The following is a 10,771-nucleotide window of genomic DNA, read 5'->3' on the forward strand; positions in this document are numbered from 1 at the left end:
AGTATTCACTCGCCATAAAAAATATCTTCTTTATTGTAAAATCCATACACTACCAAAAAATATTTTTGGCCAAATATTCTTCCGAAACATTCCAAAATTATGATAATGAGAATGTGAAAATCACGACACCCAAACTACTTTGAGTACTGTTAACATTTTATTGTCAATCTGATCAAAAACATAATTCGTTCAGTTATAATTCCACTTCATTAAACAAACACTTCGCAGTCGTATTTCTTTATCTTTGATTTCACTATCATCATCATCATCATAAACAGCACATTGATTTCACTATCATTAAAGTTTTAATAAGAGTTTAAGACTCACGCCCACAATCCCTAACGGAGTAGGCTAAACATTCTTTTACGATAATGAATGCAAATATTTTGCTAAGTAATAATGGCGCCATGCCAACTTTCAATAATACGTCATAATAGTACACACTGGTACTTACATTTAAATCAATCCTTGTCCACTTTTGTGGGTGACGTAGGCTCACTTATTAACACTTCTGAATTTTCAAGAAAACACTGTAATGGGTGACTTTATCGACTATTTATTAATTTCCATCGTAATTCTTTCCACAACCAACGTCTCCTAGTAAAGTCGGGGAACCAATTCAACCCCGTTCTTCATTTGTTTTTCTCGCCGCGTAATTCTCACTTCCGTTCCCGCCTTTTCTGTTTACTTACTTTTTAAATTAATTAGTTGTTTAACATTTACAATTATAAATAATTTATATTAATTCTATTTAATAATATTTTAAATCATTAAATACTTTTAAATTATATGCCCATTTGCTTGAACGATAACAGTGCAGGTAAATTAATAGTCCATATAAATTCCATCGTTTCGCAACTTTTAACTTTAATCTAGTTAATATTCATGTTAGATAATTCAACTTCTTTTAAAATATGAGTGATCATGACACTATCGACAAGTTATATTATACAATTATACAAGTTACAAAATAATTTATACGAATAGAATGAAATATAGGTAAGTACCAGTTTTTATTTCACTCAAAACTCAAGTCAAATGGACCTAGTAGTTTTGAAGGTACAAGGGTCGCAATCTGTGCCAAATTTTTCGTTTAGTCGCCAAATTCCCATTGTGACGTCAAAACGCTTATGTTGCTGCTTATATCAAAAGCCTTAAGTCATCATTGTAAATAATTGTAATAGGCGGCCCTGTAAATAAGTACTTCAATTCGAGAGCCTCTGCTTTATTTGCTTAATGACTCGGTGTTTGGTGAAACGAGAATAATATTGGTTAATTCTATTTTATATACACATACAACATAAACTCAGGCAAGTTACCTAGCGGGGTAGGCAGAATTCTAGATTATAAGCAAGTTACTAGTAAGTGAAATCCTACAAGTTGATACTGGCTCTCTAGCCGATATCGGATTGATATAATTTTGCACATGAATGTGGTCTGATAACAAGAGTGGAAGATGGTCATAATAGGAACTCGGCATTAAAATGACACAGTACCTACTCCTGAGTTTAGTCTTGTTTGATTTGTCTTGACAAGCACTCTGGCCTAGGTAGTCGGTTGGTTGGTATATTCAGGGTAACGTGATGAAGCCGGGAAGTGGTCAATGGAACCGGTTATAAAACCATGCAGCCTTATCAAGTTTGATTTATCTTAGCAAGCACCCTGGTGCAAAACGATTTCCAGGGTCGGAAAAAGAGTTCCTTCTACCACTTTACGAGTCCATCTCCAAATTATAAAAGTCATAATAATTGCATATTATTATCTTAAAGTCACGTTACCTAAATAAAATAAAAAATCATATTCATGGTAATGACAGAAAAGTTCCTGGATATAGAGAATTCCTAACGTAGAACTTACTTCTAATTTTTTTTTGTAAAATATTTTATTATAATATTAGGGTTATTTTTTCCATTTTGTTTTATATCATTAATTATAACAGCAAGTCTATTACTCCAATTCTGACAAGTCTCAGATTTTAATTTGCCTTTAATGAGATTCATTTCAGGACACCAAAAGTTTTTAATATTTTCTTGTGCCAAACAGTATCTCAGAACGTTTAACATATGTAGTACCAAATACGAAAGAGATTTTCTTTTCCAGAAATCGTCATTTTGGCGTTGAACTTCCCACAAAAATATTGTTTTTATGTAATAACTAGCCAGTTGTTTAAAATCTTGTGCGTCACGTAAAAGTTTTAATAGTTTAGCGGTACTTTTCAAATTGTTTTTATTGCCAATGTAATATCGTTCTTGAAACGGAAACGATAATCGCCAACTAAATTCGTCTTGAGATGGCTTTGGCACAACAAAATATTCTCTTTTTACATTTATAGATTCCAAATAGTGAAACAAAACGTTCGATCCGTATGGCTTTTTCGGTAGTTCAAATGAAAATGTGGGTACTAAATCTACGTCAATAACTTTATTATTATCATTATCACGCCCTTCCGGAGTAATAGTAATAGTGCATGCAGGGCCCGACATTTTGGCGGCGATAATGTATCGCTTATTATCTACATTAATTAACCTTTTATTTTTTTCTAGACGCAATTTCTCTATTGCAGTGTCTACCACACCTTGCATCCATGAGCGAAATTTTTTAACGGAAAAGCGGTACTTACAATCGCACCAGATACTAGTTTTTTGAAAACCTTCTTTCACCGTTGTTGGATTCTTTGACAATCTTCGGAATTCAGAAGGCATAAATATATTTGTACAGTCGTGAGTTGTGCCTGTGGCGTCTAAGTAAATTTTGTCATAATTTACCGGTAAATATAAAATTACATTAATGTCGTATTCTGTTGGCTGTCCCACTCGCAGTCCATCATAATAACTGCCCAAGTAACCCAGTTTCGGTTTCATGATACAAAACAATGGGTTATGATTTTTCATAATTGTTAGAAATTTTTGAAGTACAGCATATAGTATGTTGTTGTTACATTTCTTTTCTTTGCTTTTCATCTTCACATATGTTTTGTTCAGATATTTAAAACTTTCTTCTAAGGATTTACATTTATTTCGTTTTTGTTGAAGTTTCCTGAAAAACATATTTGACAATAAGGAATAAAATTAATAAAACAGTTACTTTTTATATAGGTTGGGTGGTGGGATGAACGTGAACATCTGGGTCACCAAAGTACACAATATCTATAGACAGACAACCGTTTATCCCGTTTTTTTATAAAAAACTTTTGACATCATAAAATTGTTGTAAATGTAGTGTGTCGTAAGTTTTACCTAAATAAACTTTTTATTTTTTTTATTATTATCATTTTATACAGCGAAAGACTTTCCAGGCTACGTTCTCCAAAAAAAATATAGATGGCGCTGTACAGAGTTGCCTTCGTTTAACCTTCTAATTTCAAGGATAGACATATGCATCTTTTATCTTTGTTGTTGGGTATAAATTATGACCCTTGTTACTACAACCAGGCAAACACATCTTCCACCCATCATTATTCTGATCAAAATAAATAGAAGCAATATACCTGGTAGCATCATAATTCTATACCATATCTGATCCAAATATCGAGCTACTATTATTTTTTCATTGATTACCTCTGCCATTTTGAATAATTATGTACCCGAGCAATGAGAAAATAGATAATTAGTACGTTAAATCTGTACAACGCCATCTATATTATTTTGGGGAACGTAGCTTGTAAAGTTCCGCATTAAGGTGATGTGTTTCAGTCAGCTAGGTAACGCTGCGTCAGTAGATGGCGTTACTTCTGCAGTTTTCGTATTTTTTTCCATTTATTCGTTTAGTGTTGAGTTCTGACCCAGTGAAATGTTAGGTGGCGAAATCTTACATACATTATCTTTAAGTTAAGCTACAATTTTGAAGTATTTACTGAAGATATCATATTGAAACATTGCATCAAAAGTTGGTGTCATTTCAATTTGTGTACAAACACGAAGCTGTCACACACACATGCGAACTAGGTTAGCTATTAAAAGAGATGCATAATTTGAAGTCTACTTCTAACTTCTAAATGGCGCATTTGGTAAAGCAGTAGCCGCCATTCTTAAAGTTCACGGTTCAAACCCAACTGCATGTTTTAATTGTTTTTACTTTTTGTATTTTTTTTTACAATTGAATTTGGCGAACCCGTCTATTTGTTACGGAATTTTCAAAAATTATCACTTTTATCAATAATATTATAATTAAGTATACAATAATTAACTTTGCACTAAAGTACCTTCCGTAAATTCCGTATTTTTTATTTTGTAAAATTCTAACAGGCATTAATCGCATCAGTGAACATGCGGCTAACTAAAAAACTACTGAACGGATTTTCATACGGTTTTCACCAATGAGTAGAGTGATTCATGGGCGTGCTTTAGGGTTTATAATTTATACAAGTATTTTTTTTGTATAAAATGGTTCAAAAATGATGATGAATGTCAAACATAATTATCGTTACAAATATAGCCGACTTGGAGCTTTCGGCGAAAACGCTGCCTGAGCCCATTGAGATATAACAAAACAACGTATGGTTGAATTGTTCCTTTTTTGTAGGTATACCGAAAAGTCCACAATATGTCATAATAATTATATTGTGTATAAAGAATTGTGTATATGTATTGTATGATTTTACAAATAACGAACACAGTACAGTAATAATAAGGTAGATTTTTCCTAAATTGCGTAGGTTCAAACTTTGTCGCATCGCGTTTGAAAGATGTAATAGCGCTTCAGGACGTCCCGCAAGCACGGCGCTGATGTCGCAGTATCCGCATATAATTATTATGACTTGTCATTTAGTTCCAATAAAATCCGCGGGACTTCATACGTATGTCAGTGACAGCTGGTGATAGCATGCGGGACACTTAGCACCTAATCGAATTCTATGTTGTTTTCGCGCCCAGTCCAGACGACTCACAGCGCATTTCTGGACATATATTTACGCGTGGTGTTTATTGTTAGGTTAGTTAGTTCAGGTTAGGACGTCTTTTTATAACGAGGACGTTAAAAAAAGACGAGGCTGGGACGTATTGAAGTAGTATTTCCATATATACGCGGCCTGAAATGGGCTGTTTCGGGGACCTGAACTGGTTGCTGTCGAACTTATTATCACGTTTTCTTGATTAAAATTCATAAATAAGTCAAATAGAAAAAAGAAAAAAGATTTTATTTAGTATTAGATCTGTCATGATGTCTGTGATGTTTGTTTATTATACATAAGAATTTCAAAATTTATCTTATTTTTTTTCCCAAAGGGCAAGGCAAAGGGAACTATGAACATACAGCCATGTCTTGTGTTTTTTTTTCTTGATGATGATTAATGAAATGATGAAACCTAAGCCCCCACCCTCGGAGCAGATTCCTACTCCGAACCCCAAACGAAGTAAGCGGCTTGTTGGCGCAAAGCGAAAATAGATAGGTACACTTTGTTTATTGAATATTCCGATTTAATAATACTATCGGGAATGTTTTCCGACTAATGTGATCATTAACCACAAAACACCACTTCGTATTGATTATTTAGATTATTCAATGAAGAAAGCAACCTTCCCGTTCCCGGTCCCACCAAAAAGTCCGCGGCAAAGAGAATATAAATAAATCTGTATGTTGGATGGAAAAACAATTAATTATAAATGACTACTATTTAGGCCGGCAAATGCAACAACTTCTTTTTTGATTTGGTTTTCCCTGAAGGGTAAGGCAAAGGGAACTATGCCCATACAGCCATTTCATTTTATGTATTGATTTTTTATTATAATATATGTCCTCTTTTAAAACACGGTATTTACCCATTATTTAAAAATGTTTAAATAAGATACGTTATTACAAAAATATTTTTCCAATATTCCTTTTCTCAGATTGTAGTATTTTTAGTTTTTTATTTATATTTATTCTCTTCATACAAAATCTCTTTATAAATTGTCACTGACATTCTATTACACTTGTCAAGTAGTCAAAGCCTTTAGAAAAAAAAAAACTATCACGCACACAAACTAACATTGACACCTCTACACGCTCAGCAAATACACTGTAATCTGCACCACTACAAATGTAGAATTGATCAAAATTGAGGGTCTGAAATATGGTACTTCTCGTATTCGGACCCTAAATTTTTGTTAGTTTGCGAAAATAATACACCAAAATATTACTATTTATCGGTTTTATAACAATATTCCTCTATCCGTTTTCCTGTAGCACTGCATCAACTTTTGTATGGAAAACGAATCACCTTAAACCAGATGTGATACCTATTCAGTGGTGGAAGCGAATAAGGTAGTTCGTAAACAAATTATCGTACGTTTATCAATCTAATATTATAAAATTTACTATAACATATGATGAAATATAGCAACCCTGAAGCTTAAAGAAAGTAAAATTTTCACAGCGCCATGCGCCATGATGATGATTAACAGTATTAACTGACAACTTATGGCGCAGCCTACCCTGAAGTCCCGCCACGGCGCAATGAGGGACTTTCCAGGCCAGGTTCCCCATAAAAAAAATCATAGATGGCGCTGTACAAAACGTTACCTTCGTTGTTCCTTCTAATTTCACGTTGTTTTCGGGGTATAAGTGATGACCTTTGTTATTACACCCAGGAACAACACAACACATGTCTCACCCATTACTATTCTGATCATACTAAAGAGGGGCAATAAATTGATCCAAATATCAAGCAACATAAAAATAATATAGATGGCGCTGTCCAGATTTAACGTGATAATTATCTATTACCTCATTATTACACGGGTACATAATTATTCAAAAATATAATGTAATGGTAGAACCATATACATATAAAAATAATATTTGCATGATATTTGAATCAGATTATTACTTACAATACATCGAAAGAAATATTTCTTTCAATTTTATTAAATTAAAATATAACACTTAGGTACCTGTTTTCCTTAGGTTTTTGATTATTTTCCTGAATTAATGACATTTTATTAAAGTATCTAATTTGAACCAAACTTTATGTTTAAACTGATTCGCCGCTACTGAGCTGAGCCGAGTAGTACACGCGTGCAGTGGCAGCCCCAGTCAGGCAAAGTGGTGAAGTGTTTGATAATGTACGAAATGTATCATGCATGAATGAATGAGAATGACGCATAGGCAGCCATGACGGCGACCGGCAATGTAAAATCTTGCGTAAAATAGAGGCCGCGCCTCTCGCGCGGCTGGCTAATTAGTGACTTAAAAGGGGGTTTACCCCTATAGCATAGGTAGTCTTTCCAGGTTACGTTCCTTAAAAAACAATATAGATGGCGATACATCTACAAGAAAGTCCCTCATTACTAGCAACAATAAGTGACTTCCCAGGCTACAGTTACCAAAAACAATATAGATGGCTTTGTACAGCTTTAACATGATTACCTATTTTCTCATTACTTGGTACGTACCTAATTATTCCAAAATACATGAAGCATATGCTTCTGCCATCACTATTATTATTATTTTTATACATATATATAAAAATAATTGTTGCTTGATATTTGGATCACATCATGCATAGAATTATCACGTTAAATCTATACATCGCCATGTATACTGTTTTGAAGAGTGTAGCCTAAAAAGTCCATCATTTGAAACTCCAAGAACCAAATATTTGAACTAATGTTCCACAGAACATACCTAGTATTGTGTTTTAGCAGCACCAAGGGCAAACATGAAATGCCAAGTAAATCAAGTGACATTATTGTAATATTACAATAGACGCCCAATAACAGAAATGATATGCAGTGCATTATTTATTATAAAGTAGTTAGATAATTAATGTGTAACATCCCACTAATTTGGCATGAATTTAGCCCACAGGTATAGGTTTCCAAAAGTAATGATAATAAATCAAAAATAATAATTGTAATTTATGTGACAAATTGTATTTAAATTTATTAACCTCTCATCTGCCGAGATACCAGACACAATAGATTTTACATTGTGTCTGGTCGAGATCCGCGTTCCGGCAGATGAGAGGTTAATCATAACATTGTTCTTCTTTTATCAATACTATGCATTTCTCTACTAACCCAGTTTTGGTAATTTTACTGCTTTAATATAACAAGCATACATCATTCTCTAGATAAACTCATTTCTCTAGGTAACAAAGTTAAAACATTTTTATTGGCTGAATAGTATAATAAATATAGAGGAACAATGTTGATCATAATCACTTGATAATAATGCTGGGAGCAGCAAATAAAAATTTAGAACAATGTCTGTGTCCTGATATATTTTTTTTAAACAAATCCAACAGATTACTTGATTGCAGGATTGGATTTCCTAATAAAAAAAAAGAAACAAAACAAAAAACATTCAATTATTTTAATATACCTACCTACTACTGGAACTAGCCATAATTCAAGTTTGCATAGCAACATCAGATTCATTTTCTATTTGATTAGACACTACAGGCGTGTGTGGAGTTGTTTCTATGGATTTTGTCGGAGTTGAAACAGTTGTTGTAGCCAGCTGGGTCACAACATCAGCATCTATGGATGCATTATCATCCTGCTTTAAAATATGTTTGAATGCTGTTAGAGCTTCTTCCATAGATGCAAATTTTACTGTTGGTAATTCATCAGGAACCTCAGCTTCACCTTTGATATTTTGTCCTAAAAAGAAATATATTTTTGTGTTAATTTATAATTAAACTAACTCTTATCATGTTGAATAAACAAGCGATTGAAAAGTTCTAAACAAAATATAGCAAACCTGCTCCTTCTCGTGGAATTAGATATGCATGTTCCATGTTTAATGATTTATTTGTTTTAAAAACATACATTAAATTTTTTTCTGGAAGTTTATCAAATAATGGATCTTCACTTTTTGCTAGAAGATTTTCTTCGAAAAACATATGAGTTCCCAGGGGATTAACAAATTTACCTGAAATTTTAATAATTTTCTTAGTAATTACAGTTAAGTTTATATTAGATATCTAACTTTTGAAAGTAGGTATTAATGTAAATCAAGGTGTACCTTTGAAAAAAGTATCATCTGCTTGAATAATTGGTTCTCTTTCATTAATACCTAATACATGAATACTTCTATATTTATCGATATTTACACTATCATCAAATTCGGCGTATACTAAAATTTCTTCTTCGGAATAGGAATATTCCTGAACCTTAGAGTTCATAATTATATTAAATAGGTTACAATTTAAATGTAGTATTTGTTTTCACTACCGATTTCAAGTTTATTAATGGCAAATTAATGGGTGAACGAGTAAAATAAAAAACAATAATGGAAATATGACGTATGAAATGAAGCATGTTCTTGACATTTAAAAATATAATTATAAGGACGGAAAGTAGGCGAAGGAGTAAGCGCTGTACAGCCAGATCAAAGAGGACGCGGACTCGAGCGTAGGGAGGCTTAGGTAAAAAATGTTTGGCGAAATCGTGGCCCACGTCCGCGACCTTGGGCCCGGGCCCGGCGGTGTAATAAGCGCTTAAACCAATTTATTAGGAAGTAATTTTTTTTTTCCTTTTGCACATTTGAGGGTCAGGCTAATCAGGAAGTAAGGTTTACAGAATTAAACACTAAGTTGGAGTAAAAAAAAAATTAATGTCACAACAAAATGAGATAATGGACGGTGTATGAGGATATGAAGAAGATAGAACTATTGTAATGTTGATAAGATAGAAAAGAATAGCATAGCGTGATCCACCCACTTAAAGACCAACAAGACCAACCCAAAGGACCAACCCAACAACCAGTAATAAAATCTGTAGCTAACTTCATTTCCATTCGAATGAAATAATCATTCAATCGTACACTCTTTTTTGATTTGATCGTACTTATTTTCGTGCTACTTGCGTGCACGACACAAATTTTCGTAAATTGATATTATCAATCCAGTAATTTAGTGACCAGTTATTTTACTTGTTATATAAAATGTCGGACTGGGATACAGTCACGATTCTTCGCAAAAAGCCACCAAAAGCGTCGGCGTTGAAGACTGAACAGGCTGTAAATGCCGCTCGCCGTCAAGGCATACCAGTCGATACTCAACAAAAATATGGTGCAGGGACTAACAAACAGCATGTTACTACAAAGAATACGGCAAAACTTGACAGAGAGACTGAAGAATTACGCCATGAAAAGATACCGTTGGACTTGGGAAAACTTATAATGCAAGGACGGCAATCGAAAGGAATGAGTCAGAAAGATTTAGCAACAAAAATTTGTGAGAAACCGCAAATTGTCAATGATTACGAAGCTGGACGTGGAATTCCAAACAACATTGTTCTCGGCAAGATCGAGAGAGCAATTGGAATAAGACTTCGTGGAAAGGAAAGAGGCCAACCACTACAGCCTCCTGGAGGAAAGAAATAACGGGTTCTCTGGGAGGCGAAGACTTCGCTCCGATATTTGTTTATTGCATAATAATTTATCTCATTTTTGCTGTTATGTGTGTTCTTATGGTATACTATTCGGATAATAACATGATGTAAGCATTTATTTTTCCTCATGTCTGGAATGTTCTATCTGTGATGTTGCCACCGTCAAAACAAGTTCCATTTGCATCAGACGTGTTTAGTGATTGAGGAATATGGATGTAATATGCAATAAAAATAGTTTATCGATTCTTGTTTTTTATTACGCTGTATAGTGTATGACGTCGACTAATATTAGTACAAAACGAATCGCAATATTTACAATACAACCTAAAAAACACATGATTGCAAAAGACGTCAAAAATATTTTATTTACGCAAAGACGCGAGATCATACAGCCAATTTTTGTGAAATAAAAAATCATAAGGCCCTGTTACACTTATCAGTTCATTCATTCCAGC

At 33.5% G+C, this 10,771-nt stretch overlaps 3 protein-coding genes and 1 long non-coding RNA gene across 5 annotated transcripts; 2 read left to right on the forward strand and 2 right to left on the reverse strand.

Moving 5' to 3' along the window:
- Positions 1 to 338: 338 nt before the first annotated feature.
- On the reverse strand, positions 339 to 8,437 carry LOC126381469 (cyclic GMP-AMP synthase-like receptor). 2 transcript variants are annotated; one of them, XM_050030960.1, is made up of 2 exons: positions 8,306 to 8,437; positions 339 to 3,036 (listed from the first exon to the last, which is right to left on the reverse strand). In XM_050030960.1, the coding sequence occupies exons 1-2, from the start codon at positions 8,323 to 8,325 to the stop codon at positions 1,860 to 1,862; spliced, it is 1,197 nt and encodes a 398-aa protein (XP_049886917.1). In that variant the 5' UTR covers positions 8,326 to 8,437; the 3' UTR covers positions 339 to 1,859. The 2 variants fall into 2 exon arrangements, with proteins under 2 accessions (XP_049886917.1, XP_049886911.1); XM_050030954.1 differs by lacking the exon at positions 8,306 to 8,437 and adding an exon at positions 6,870 to 7,224.
- LOC126381629 (uncharacterized) lies at positions 7,213 to 8,246 on the forward strand. Its single transcript, XR_007568908.1, has 2 exons — positions 7,213 to 7,362; positions 7,530 to 8,246. It is a non-coding gene; the product is annotated as an uncharacterized LOC126381629 (long non-coding RNA).
- On the reverse strand, positions 8,278 to 9,344 carry LOC126381540 (general transcription factor 3C polypeptide 6). Its single transcript, XM_050031020.1, has 3 exons — positions 8,947 to 9,344; positions 8,683 to 8,853; positions 8,278 to 8,582 (listed from the first exon to the last, which is right to left on the reverse strand). The coding sequence occupies exons 1-3, from the start codon at positions 9,104 to 9,106 to the stop codon at positions 8,329 to 8,331; spliced, it is 585 nt and encodes a 194-aa protein (XP_049886977.1). The 5' UTR covers positions 9,107 to 9,344; the 3' UTR covers positions 8,278 to 8,328.
- A 388-nt stretch (positions 9,345 to 9,732) lies between these two features.
- On the forward strand, positions 9,733 to 10,559 carry LOC126381578 (endothelial differentiation-related factor 1 homolog). The gene has a single exon (XM_050031041.1). The coding sequence runs from the start codon at positions 9,868 to 9,870 to the stop codon at positions 10,306 to 10,308; it is 441 nt and encodes a 146-aa protein (XP_049886998.1). The 5' UTR covers positions 9,733 to 9,867; the 3' UTR covers positions 10,309 to 10,559.
- Positions 10,560 to 10,771: the final 212 nt, after the last annotated feature.

The sequence above is a fragment of the Pectinophora gossypiella genome, chromosome 3, assembly GCF_024362695.1.
Source record: "Pectinophora gossypiella chromosome 3, ilPecGoss1.1, whole genome shotgun sequence".
NCBI lineage: Eukaryota > Metazoa > Arthropoda > Insecta > Lepidoptera > Gelechiidae > Pectinophora > Pectinophora gossypiella.

Coding starts and splice junctions, on each gene's coding strand:
- LOC126381469 (XM_050030954.1), bottom strand. CDS start 6,913: ATGTCATTAATTCAGGAAAATAATCAAAAACCTAAGGAAAACAG. Junction 3,037..6,869: donor CAAAAACCTAAGGAAAACAG/GTACCTAAGTGT, acceptor TATGTTTTTCAG/GAAACTTCAACAAAAACGAA.
- LOC126381540 (XM_050031020.1), bottom strand. CDS start 9,106: ATGAACTCTAAGGTTCAGGAATATTCCTATTCCGAAGAAGAAATTTTA. Junction 8,854..8,946: donor AGATGATACTTTTTTCAAAG/GTACACCTTGAT, acceptor TTAAAATTTCAG/GTAAATTTGTTAATCCCCTG. Junction 8,583..8,682: donor AATTCCACGAGAAGGAGCAG/GTTTGCTATATT, acceptor ATTTCTTTTTAG/GACAAAATATCAAAGGTGAA.
- LOC126381578 (XM_050031041.1), top strand. CDS start 9,868: ATGTCGGACTGGGATACAGTCACGATTCTTCGCAAAAAGCCACCAAAA.